The sequence below is a fragment of the Dama dama genome, chromosome 15, assembly GCF_033118175.1.
Source record: "Dama dama isolate Ldn47 chromosome 15, ASM3311817v1, whole genome shotgun sequence".
NCBI classification, from domain to species: domain Eukaryota; kingdom Metazoa; phylum Chordata; class Mammalia; order Artiodactyla; family Cervidae; genus Dama; species Dama dama.
The window spans coordinates 44686069-44698059 of record NC_083695.1 but is presented as its reverse complement, the minus strand read 5'-3'; the positions used below and the strand labels follow the sequence as shown (position 1 = coordinate 44698059).

The 11991-nt window shown below is 50.5% G+C and overlaps 1 protein-coding gene and 1 long non-coding RNA gene across 4 annotated transcripts; both read right to left on the bottom strand.

The window, feature by feature from the left end:
* Positions 1-685: 685 nt before the first annotated feature.
* Positions 686-4594, bottom strand: LOC133070166 (uncharacterized). Of its 3 annotated transcripts, none has more exons than XR_009696089.1 (3): positions 4414-4594; positions 3132-3375; positions 686-2906 (listed from the first exon to the last, which is right to left on the bottom strand). It is a non-coding gene; the product is annotated as an uncharacterized LOC133070166 (long non-coding RNA). The 3 variants fall into 3 exon arrangements; XR_009696088.1 differs by having other exon boundaries at positions 3233-3375; XR_009696087.1 differs by having other exon boundaries at positions 686-3375.
* A 5630-nt stretch (positions 4595-10224) lies between these two features.
* On the bottom strand, positions 10225-11646 carry GPRIN2 (G protein regulated inducer of neurite outgrowth 2). The gene has a single exon (XM_061163062.1). The coding sequence runs from the start codon at positions 11644-11646 to the stop codon at positions 10285-10287; it is 1362 nt and encodes a 453-aa protein (XP_061019045.1). The 3' UTR covers positions 10225-10284.
* Positions 11647-11991: the final 345 nt, after the last annotated feature.

Below are 11991 nucleotides of genomic sequence, written 5' to 3'. Positions count from 1 at the left end.
TAGTGGATCAGACTGGCAGCAGACCCCCAAACAGTGACCATGACCATTTTTTGGTACAAGTTTGCCTATGGGAAGTACTTTGGAACTTCTCGGTCCAACCACTGGGCTGGTTGTCGCCAGTTGTCATATCAAATCCACTTTTTGTCGCACATCACAATTTGGTAGAGAAAAGGTCCATCGTTGTTGCGTAGAATAAGACAACACTTCAAAACAATGATGTTTTTTGATTTTCAGTCAGCTCATGAGGCACCCACTTATCAAGCTATTTTGCCTTTCCAATTTGCTTCAAATGCCAAACAACTATAGAAAGGTCAATGTTGAATTCTTCAGCAACCTCTCATGTAGCTGTAAATCAGCTTCGATGATGGTTTTCAACTGGTTGTTGTCGACTTCAGTGGCTCACCACTACACTCCTCATCTTCAAAGCTCTCGTCTCCTTTGCAAAACTTCTTGAGCCGCCACTGCACTGTACGTTCGTTGGCAGTTCCTGGGCCAAATGTCTTGCTGATGTTGTGAGTTCTCTCTGCTGACTTATGACCCATTTTGAACTTGATTTAAAAAAAAAAAAAAATCACTCAAACTTGCTTTTTGCCTAACATCACTTCTATAGTCTAAAATAAATATAAAATAAAGGGCAAGTAATGTTATTAGCAAAAAAATATAAAGTGAGAAATGCACATTAAAATGATGTATAACATAATTACATTTATTTTAAAATGTATTCCAATATCCAACAGCAAGTTCAACAGTGCAAAACCACAATTATTTTTGCACCAACCTAATTCTTGTAACATATATGTAAAGGACCATGTTATTAATATAAAAGGAGTTCTAACAAATCAAGAAGAAGAAGAATCCAACACAAAAGGAATATAGATATATACAGGCAGATCATAAACAGAGTCAAGTGGTCTGTAAGCAGATAACAGTAACAGCTACAACATTTACTTAGCCCTTATTTCGAGCTAGGAATTATGCTAGCACTTTAAATGTGTGATGTCATTAAATCCTGAAATCCAACTAATAAGGCCATTCTCATATCCCCATTTGACAGAGGAAGAAACTGAAATCATGGGGCTCAGCAACTTGCCCAACATCACACAACTTCCAAGGACCAAATAGGAACTCTCATCTAGGCAGCGCCTGGCTAAACAGTATCTTACTCATAGTAAAGGAATTGCAAATCAAAACAAGCATTAAGATATCATTTTTCACTTATCAAATTAGCCAAAACATTAGTTTGATAAGACTCAAACATTGGTATAAGTCTGAGAAAATTAGCATTTTCAAGTATTATTGTGCAATCTTTTTGAAGACCAATTTGCCAACTATCTATAGATACTTTACATGTACCACCAGTTGAAAATTTTATTCTTATGCATGCACACAAAACTGTACATATAATGTATTTATTTTTACATGTTTTAATAGCAAAAAATATAGGAAATAACATAAATTCCAGCAGAAAGGACTGGTTTAATTATTTTTTTTAAAAAAGCAATTGCATTCTATGTAATACAACGTATCCACAACAAAGAAAGCAGAATCTATATATGGCAACATTATATCTGCAAGATACATTAATTTTTAAAAACAAATACAGAAAAGTGTCTAAATTGACCTAATTTATACAAAATATTTAGAAATCTGAGTTTATGATTACAGAGGAATTTCCTGGTGGGAACTGTGGGAACTGCCCAGAGGGGAGCAAAGCAAATTTCACTCTACACTTTACACTATTTAAAATTCTTATTATGAACACATACAGTGTTGAAAAACAAAAAGTCAAGGTCAGTACTGTTTGAGATTCTTACCATAAATATGTATTCCTTTCATTTTAAAAAGGTAAAAAAAAACAGGCCTAGAGTCACACGGACTGGAGTTTGAATGCCAGTTTCTTCATTTCCTGGTCATAAAATAGGCCAAATTACTTGACCTCCCTGAATCTCAGTTGTCATTGGGAAGTGGGGCAAGTTGTGAGAGGTGAATAAGGTATAGTGTGCAAAGTATCATCACCGCGCCTGCCATTTCCTAGTGCCACAGTGTGGTAGCCACTATTATCATTCCCTTCATTCACTGACAGGCTATAAAAAGATGATTTTTTTTTTTCAATTGGTTAATTGTGTGTACCAATAATTTCTTGGGGCAGATTGTAGGTCTCGTGTTTATTACGAGAATGTAATGCCTGAAGTGCTGCAGCCATCTAGTGACCATGAAGATAGCCTTGGCCAACACCCTGAAGATGGCAGAGCACAGTTATGGAAAGAATCTGAATCCTTGATATCTTCACTGAGCCACTGAGCCTTCTCTAGAACAATGACCTCCTAGATTCTTAAATGAAATTAAGAATTAAGCGAGAAATTAAACATTCTCATCATTTAGATAACTTTTGGTTCATAATTCATTTATTGGCAATTAAAACAGTTCTCGAGGACCAGAGAAAACCACAATTCAAAAAGACACATGCACTGCAGTGTTCACTGCAGCACTATTTATAATAGCCAGGACATGGAAGCAACCTACATGTCCATCAACAGAGGGATAGATAAAGAAGATGTGGTACCTATATACAATAGAATATTACTCAGTCATAAAAAGATTATGTCATTTGCAGAGACATGGATGGACCTAGAAACTGTCCTACAGAGTGAAGTTAAGTCAGATCAGTTCAGTTCAGTTCAGCCACTCAGTCGTGTCCGACTCCTTGCGACCCCATGAATCTCAGCACGCCAGGCCTCCCTGTCCATCACCAACTCCCGGAGTTTACTCAAACTCACGTCCATCGAGATGGTGATGCCATCCAGCCATCTCATCTTCTGTCATGCCCTTCTCCGCCTGCCCCCAATCCCTCCCAGCATCAGGGTCTTTTCCAATGAGTCAACTCTTCGCGTGAGGTGGCCAAAGTACTGTAGTTTCAGCGATAGAGGAAAACAAATATCATTTATTAAAGTATATATGTGGAATCTAGAAAAATGATATAGATTATCTTATTTGCAAAGCAGACATGACATAGAGAACAAATATATGGATACCAATGGGGCAAGGTGGGGGTAGAATGGGATGAATTGGGAGATTGGGAGTGACAGATATACATACTACTGTGTATAAAACAGATACTAAAGAGAACCTACTGTATAGCACAGGAAACTCTACCCGGTACTCTGTGGTGATGTAAGTGGAAAAGTGAAAGTGTTATTCACTCAGTCATGTCTGACTCTGGACTGTTGCTCACCAGGCTCCTCTGTCCATACAATTCCCCAGGCAAGAATACTGGAGTGAGTAGTCATTCCATTCTCCAGGGGATCTTCCTGACCCAGAGATGGATCCCAGGTCTCCCATATTGCAGGCACCTCTGAGCCACCAGGAAAGCCTGACCTAAGTGGGAAGGAAATCCAAAAAAGAGGGGATATGTGTATGCAGATGGCTGATTCACTCTGCTGTACAGAGAGACAGACAGCGTAAAGCAACCATAGTGAGTGAGTGAAGTCGCTCGGTTGTGTCCAACTCTTTGCAACCCCATGGACTGCAGCCTACCAGGCTCCGCCATCTATGGGATTTTCCAGGCAAGAATACTGAAGTGGGGTTGCCATTTCCTTCTCCAGAAGATCTTACTGACCTAGGGACTGAACCCGGGTCTCCCACATTGTAGGCAGACAGACGCAACCATGCTCCAACTTAAAAATGATGCCCTCAAGGAGAGACCACCATAGGGAGGCTTTCTGAGCATGGAATGAGAGAGAAGTGCTTGTCCTGGGCACAGCCACGCCCTCTGCCTGCAACTAGTACAAGTTCTACTCTTGCTTTGGTCCCAGACACCTCCCTCAGCCACACTTCAGTTGAGAGGCTCTATCCAGTCTTCCTGCCTGACAGGCTGCAAAGACTAGGCTCTGCCTCCAACCTCTCTCTTGGCTGCCATCACCCCTGGCACACCCAGCTGGCCCTGGGCACCAGACAGAGCAGTGGAAACCATGCCAGGCGAGGAGTGGCAGGGGGAAGACCCTAGGAATAAGCCCTCACCTCAGTGAACTTTAGGCTCCAGTCCCTCTGTCAGTCACCCCTAGCTCGGAGCCCCCTCCTCAAGCCCACTGTCCTCTATCCTCCCTCTGGCAGACAGGGTCAGTGCCCCAAGACGGGAGGCGCACTGCTGGCTGTTCACACCTGCTCTCTCCTTGGCCCAGGAAGAGGACGCTCATGGACTGGGACCACAGCGCACATTCAGAAACTCCGGGTAAATTTAAAGACAGAAGGGTTACAAAATAAGACTCCTACACCCAGCCCCCTGGACGTGTAAAACTCACATTTGGAGTCAGAGGTGTAAGTAAACTAAAGCTGTCTTCTGTCTCAAAGGCCGAAATTGGCCCCACCACCCCCGCTTCCGCTTCCCCTTCCCCTGTCTCGCGCCCGCAGCCGCACCCTGCCCTTCTTGGACTCCATCCCCTCCATCTTCTCCAGCTCTTTCCTCCTCTCGGGAATCTTCCCCTCAGGGGTCCTGGTTGGCGTGGAGAATCAGGAGTGGCAGAAGGGGAAAAGAAGGCAGAGGGACCGAACTTGGCAGCGACCGCCCTTCTCCCACCCTCCCCGAGTCTCCGAAGCAGGGCGGAAGGGGAAGAAGGTCGCGCGAGAACGCCCGGGGCGGGGCAGGGTTGGCGGCTCCCAACCTGCGCCCCCAGGTGCCTCTGATAGTCGATTCTGTGGCCACCAGGGGGCGCCCGGGCTCCTCCGGCTGGCTGCGCTGCACCAAATTCCCTTGGCCAACCTGATCAGATGCCTGGGGCCCGACGACCAGCTCTGGGTCCCAGCCCCTCTGCGACCACAGCCTTGCCATCCAGGGAGTTGTATCAGGGCAGAGGGAGTTGGGTTGAAATCTTCTCAAGAAGTCTCTCTGAATTCCCCCAAGTCTGAAGGGAAAGAAGATCAAACCAGAGAGTCTTCCTTAAGAGACACAAACTGGGCTTACAAAAGCCACAACGTTTGCAACAAAATGGCTCCCTTGGCAGCTACCTTCCCAGACCCCGGACAGCTAAAACTGAGATGTAAACAGAAACAGAAGGCTAAAGGGAATAGGCCAAGAGGGCCTGAAAAGTGAAAATGAAAGTTGCTCAGTCGGGTGTCTGACTCTTTGCAACCCCATGGACTATACAGTCCATGGAATTCTCCAGGCCAGGATACTGGAGTGGGTAGCCATTCCCTTCTCCAGAGTATCCTCAAAACCCAGGGATCGAATCCAGGTCTCCTTCATTGCAGGAGGATTCTTTACCAGCTGAGCCACAAGGGAAGGCAAATGGGCCTGGGGTGAGAGGCCATTCCACTCTTCCCCAGCTAGACTCTAGCACCCCAAGTATAGTTCTTTGGTAAGCCATGGAAAAGTCTAGCTCCAGCAGAGTCTCCCTACTTGGGCCTAACTGAGGCTTTTTCAGTGTCTCAGAAGTCTTCTCAGAAGTCTCCCCCTGACTCCAGCCCTGCCTCTGAGACACAAGTCCAGTTCCACACAGGAGGGAAGCAGAGATAAGAGAGTATGGTGTGTCCCTACTGAGGCCCAGGCCATGCCCCAACCTAATTACAAGCCAAGCAAGAAGAAAACATAAAAGAGAAAAGGCCTACCTGAAGCCAGCAGATGGATACCACCCACCCAACTTGTCCCTTGGGTGCTCCTTGGAAGAAAAGCTATGTATCGTCCTCTTTGCCCCCAGAAGCCTTCTGTCTCCCCACCATCTGTCCCACCTCCGCTTCCATCCCTTTATGCCAAGGCTTTATCTTGCCTTATTCCTTCTGCTCCAAACAGCAGAAGGCTTCTGGGGGCAAAGAGCACATGATACAGAAAAGGAGAAAGGGAGAACTGAAATTAAAGAGAAATAGGGGGTACTTTGGACTTTCCTGGTGTCTCAGTGGCAAAGAATCCACCTGCCAATGCAGGAGACACAGGAGATACATGCTCAATCCCTGGGTCAGGACGCTTCCCTGGAGAAGGAAATGGCAACCCGCTCCAGTATTCTTGCCTGGAAAATCCCACGGACAGAAGAGCCTGGCAGACTATAGTCCATGGGGTGGCAAGAGTCAGATGTGACTAAACAACAACAGGGCGGGGGGTGGGGTGGGGGAAGGGACTCCCCTGGCAGTCCAGTAGTCAAGACTGTGCTCCTAATGCAGATCGCACCGGTTTGATTCCCAGTCAGGAAACAAAGATCATGTATGCCACCTGGCGCAATTAAAAAGATAAAAGTGAAAAATAAGTAAGGAGAAATATGGGGTGGGGGAGAAAGAGTACCAAGGCAGTGGTTGCAGGCCCTGCAGAGCCTCCCAATTGCTCCTGGAATGGATGCTAAGAGAGGCACTGTGCTTCCTAAGCCATGTTTATAGGATGCTGAGAAAGCATGTTGTATCTTTTCTTAAGAAAGATGTTGGAAAATGAAAAGCTTCTGGGGAGCCTATTGCAGAATAGCAGTGAGAGGTGGGATGGTTCTCCTTAACATGGCTCTGGAAGCCAGCATTTCAGAGGACCAGGGCCAGAATACACGTGTCCCAAGTAGGGCTCAGGGCTTCCCTGGTGGTTCAGACACTAAAGAATCTGCCTGTAATGCAGGAGACATGAGTTTGATCCCAGGGTCGGGAAGATCCCCTGGAGAAGGAATGGCTACCCATTCCAGTATTCCTGCCTGGAGAATTGCATGGCCAGAGGAGCCTGGTGGGCGATAGTCCATTTGGTCCCAAAAAGTCAGACGCGACTAAGCAACTAACACTTTCACTTTCAAGCATGTTTCAAAGCAGAGAGTGAAGGACATGGAAAGAGGCTCTTTAACGAAAGAGAGTTAAGGAAACAGAATGTGGGCCTTAATCAGACTCAAGCTAGCAGGGCAAAAGCTAGCCCCCTACTGGTGGCTGTGGAAGCCGTACTCAGCAACAGTAGATGTGTGGGTTCTTCATTTACTCCACGCAGCAAACCAAAGAAGGAGGCACCATTAGTATCCCAGTTTTACAGATGAGGAAGTTGAGGATCAGTGAGGTTTTAGTAACTTGCTCAAGGTCTCAAAGCTATAGGTGAGATCCAGGATTCAAATTCAAGTTTTAGACCACTAAGCTATAGTATCCCCTAAATATCCTGTGTCAGGACCTGCATTGGGAAGACCTCATTGGACCACTGTGAAATAAAAATCCAATTCTGGGGCACAGAGACCCAATTCAGCTAACTCGGGAGGTGACGTCTCAGTGAGATAGGGCCATTCTCTGCTTTTCTCCCTCCCCCGACACTATGATCTCAGGCCACCAGTAGCCTACGCTCTGGCAGGGACAGCTTCTCCCCCAGGTGAACTGGTGATCCCTGTGAGGGTGATGGCAGACTTGCACTTGGACAGGAGATGCATGCCCTTGTCCTGGCCAGGCCCACAGGGGACAAGCATCAGAGAGCCAGGCTTCTGCTATCGGGGGCCCAGGTTGCCAGGGTGGAGAGCCAATGGACAGAAGGGAGAGTCCCTGGAGATGAGGGAAGGAGATTCCTGCCTGGACAGGGAGCTCTAAGAATCTGGAAGACGTACTAAAGGACAGAATCTGCCAGAACAAAATCCTTCCCCTGCAAAGTTGTGACCTCCGTTACTTTATTTCAAATTCTAAACAAAACAAATGTACACACAATGAAATCCACCACCTCCCAGAGCCAGGCCTGATGGGGTCCCAGAAAGTCTGGGCAGAAATCTGGAGTCTGAAAGGAGAAGACCTATAAAGGAAGCCGGTGGCCATGTCCTGGGACCCTCAACCACTGCCAGTCAGGCCTGGCCCAGGAAGTGGGGTGCTGGATTGGGTCTCCAGGTTGAATTTGGAAATTAAGCTTCAGCTCCTCCAAGTAGACCTGTCCACAGAGGCTGTGCAGCCTGGGTTAGTGAGGCCAAGGACATTCTTTTTCCACTGTTTGGGAGTGGCAAGCTTACCCACCGGGGGTGGGGGTGGGAGGGTTCTGTGGGCCCCAGCTACGCCTAGCACCAAGGTCAGACACAGGCCAGGCTGGACTCCAGCACCACTCTGCAAACTTTCACCTCAGTTGTGATGAGACAGGTGGGTGGCTGGACTAGCCCTTCCCACTCAGGGTGCATCCCAGCCTGCCATCTTGGCATACCTGGTGTAGCATGTAGAGGTGGTATATGGAGAATAAACTCATGATGATATGTGTAGGACAGAGGAGAAAGTCTCTTCATGAAGGGTGTCACTGATGCCCACCAAGCCCTGGGGCATATAGCCCTTTACCTGCCCCTCCCGGGCTTCCCACCTTGTCCCACGTGGTAGCTTCATCTCCTTTTATTCAAACTGGAAACTTCAGCTTTCTGCAACTCCTCCTTCTTCCCAAACCCACCACACACTGTGTATGAGAATGCTTGCTCAGCCCCAGCTACCCACTCCATTTCCCCCTAACAGGCCCCTCCTTGGCTCCCATACCCAAGGACCCCTTCCCCCGCCCAGGCTTCCGCCTCCCACTTCTTCCACATGAACCTCCCCTCATGGCAGCCAAAGGGATATTACTGTAATGAAATCTGGCCCCACTCCTGCATCCACAGCTCTTATAAAGTCCCTTTCCATAGTCACACCAGGAGCTTCACAGTTGGGACCCCCTTACCAGCCTCCCAACCTGACAAGCACCCCAATACAGCCTGTACTTCAATGATTCACCACAACCCGGGCAAGACAGGAACCTCCAAAGCCTCTGGCCAGGCTGTTCTCTCTGCCTGGTATGCCGTGTCCCACTCACCCACCCGTCCAGCCCCACTGTGTCCTCAAGACCCTGCTCAGCTCTGGCCCTGTGTGAAGGTGACTTCCTACGCCAGTTCATCACCCCTCCCCTTGTGTCCCCACAACTGGAGTTCTTGGTGCTCCTGTGCAGGGCCAGAAATGAGGACACCCTGGTGCCCACCTGTCACTCCCAAGACTGGACTCGCCTGCTCCATTCCACACGTGGAGGGATGGACAGGCCCAGGACCCCAGGCGACATGGTGTCAAGACCCTCATGACTGCATGACAACCTGCTTGATCATATTTTAAAAGGGAGATAAAGTCCCCTCCTGCACACCACACCACCCCTTTGCCCCAGGCCCACCCTCAGAAGCAGCTCTGATCTGCTGTCATTTTCAAGCAGAAGTGGCAGTTTACCCAGCCTCAGCTGGGAGTGAGAAAGTCACATTTTGGAATATGAAAGCTCCATGCTGGGTCCTGGGATGGTTTCTGACCTGAAACATGCCTTTCTCACCTGGTTTCTCTGGCCTGTGGTCACTACGGCTTTAAAAGTTAACTCACTGTTGCTAGACATTTCCACCTCAAGAGTACTGGTCCCTGGGGGATGGGGAGTATGCTGGCTGTCAGATCCTGGGATCCTGGGTGCAGAAGGGGCCCAGGAACAGGACCATGTCACGGGCAGGGCTGCATGTGGGTCCTGACTCCAACTTCTCGTGCCAAGTGACTCTCAGCAGGGCACTAACCTTTGCCAGACCCTAACACAAGGATCTACCAGGGGGTCAGCTCCGAGAAGTACCCTGCAGCCCTCTATAATGCTCAGAGCCCTCCCATCCCACATACTGTGAGCTCAACAAGGGCACAGGCAGCTTCTTCCCCAAGGAATCCACAAAACCTGGCACTGAATATGGGCTCAATAAATTCTTGTTCACAATTGCCCTGCTCTGCCAACCACATGCTGCAGGAAAACACTCCAGGCTTCAGCCAGCCCCCGGCTCTGCTCTTAGCCCACCACCGTGAGCTGTCCAACCTGGGCATGGCAGCTGCAGTCTTGCCAAATGTCTGTGGTTATGTCTATAAAACACGGTGAAGACTCAGGAAAGTGAGTTGACAAGCGTGTGGCACACAGGAAGCCTCGACAATGTCAGTTCCCTTCCCTGAAGACTTAGACAGCCCTTGCCACTTGAGACCCCAGCTCTTATGTCAGGAATTTGTTGTATTTCAGCACTGCTGTGAAAATAAAGCCACAAAGAGGCCTGGGGGAAATCATGGCAGAGTTCTGAACAGAGACTGGATAGAAGGTCAAGAGTTTTTACAGAGGTCAGGATCCCCCTTATGCACAGTGTTGAAACTGTCCCAAAGTTCAGAGCCCACATGTGGCTCTTGGGAATCAAGCCCTTAAAAACTAGCCCAACTGCCGGGGACAGGGAACCCACAGACTGCAGTCCTGTGATCTGCAGGCAGCAGAGGACAGAGACATGTCGGTGGGTGCCTGTGGATCCAAAGAGCATGGGGACCCAACTGTCCCTGGGGCTGAGTCCATGCACCCCGGGCAGCTCCAGGGGCTGCAGCTCCTCACTCAGGAGCTGCACTGGAGCAGCCACAGCAGCTGGGGCGCCGCAGGGACTGCATGACAGCTCGAAGTGGCCCCCTTCTACCCTCAGCAGACAGGCTGTCCTCGCTGGCAGGGGCCTGCTGCAGCTGCTCAAACTGCATCTCCAGGTGCTTCTGGATGGCCACACCGAGCACCTCCGGGTCCACTGCAGCTCCATACACCTCCCACGTCATGCCCTCAGCATCCCACCGTACGTCCCGCACAGGAGATGGCGCCTCTGCCAGGCTGGACTCCAGAGTCACCTCAGGGAACATGTGCAGGGCCACGGGGGCTTCCAGAGGTGGACTAGTGGCCACTGCCTTGCAGACTGCCTTGGGGGCTGCTTGCACACCAGCATCCTGGGCTGACAGAGGGGAAGCCAAGACTGGGGCCAAGTCACTTGCTGAGGTCATGGTCCACATATCCTTGGTCCTGGCACTAGGCTCCATGGCTAACCCGGTGGGACCCCAAGGGTGGGCACAGCAGTGGGAATGCCCAGGAAGCCCCCCAGAAAACCTACACTGGAGTTTCACCCCATGCTGAGCCTGCAGCCTAGATTCACTCACTGAAGCCACTAGTTTGGGAAAGGCCAGAATCCCTGGGGCAGGCAAGCCATGGCAGCAACTGCTGGCCCCCACCTCCCTCATGCCACAGAGTAGGGCTGCTGGAGACAACGAATGGCAGGAGGTGGTGGCCAACTGGCCGGTGGCTTTGGGGCTGCTGCTGTGGGTCACTGTGCCTCCCAGGGCAGCTGGTGGCACCCCCTCCTGACTCTCCAGTGTCCAGGCTGAGTTTGAAGTCTTGTCCTCTGGAGCCAGGTCCCTTTCCAAGCCTGCAGGGGTCTGGCCACTCTGGCCAGAGGTGCTGCTGGGCTGCAGCCGAGCCCTATGGACAGGCGAGCTGCCCAGGACTGAGCAGCTGAGGCTGGCCTTTCGAGCACCACTGTGGCCCCGGCTCTGGGTGCTGCGAACCAGGTCCGAGTGGCTCCTCTGCACAGCGGCGGCGCTGGGGTCCCGCGGGGAACACAGGTCACTACCGCCCATGGCGGACACGTTGCCCACAGTGCTGCTACGCCAGTGGCCCACGGCACTGGGCTGCGGTTGGGGGCTGGAGGCCCGTGCCTGCTGCCTGCGCTCAGCCTGCTGCCCCTCCTCCTCCGGGACCTGGGCACCAGTGCTGGCCTCGCCCAGCTGGGCCTGCCATACAGTGGTGCTGGCCCTCTTGCGATACTCTGGCCTCTGCCCCCGGCCTTCGCCCAGCAGGCTGGAGGAACTTCGGGACAGGGGCTGAGGGCGGGCACTGAGGGGGTCCGGGGCATCCGGCTCAGGACGGCTGGATCTCATGGCTGCCTGCAGGAGAGAGAGAGAGGGAGGGGGTGGCACTGAGTTGGGTAGCAGCATCTCTGCTGGATTCTGCTGGGGGCTCACACAGTGCGAGGCACACTGAGGGGACAGCTTCAGTCTCAGCCTGCCTGACCAGTCAGGGCCACAAGCAAAACGATCACAGGAGACCAGACACTTCAAATCAAGGTCACCACACATACACAGAATGACACTTCAAATATCTAAAAACCAAAACTGAGTGGTCAGAACCAGCCCTAGGGTAAGATCCTAGAGATCATCCAGTTGCTGATTCTACTGCAGGTTTATAGGGGAGTGGGAAGCCAGAGGAGAGGCCAAGCCTGCTGG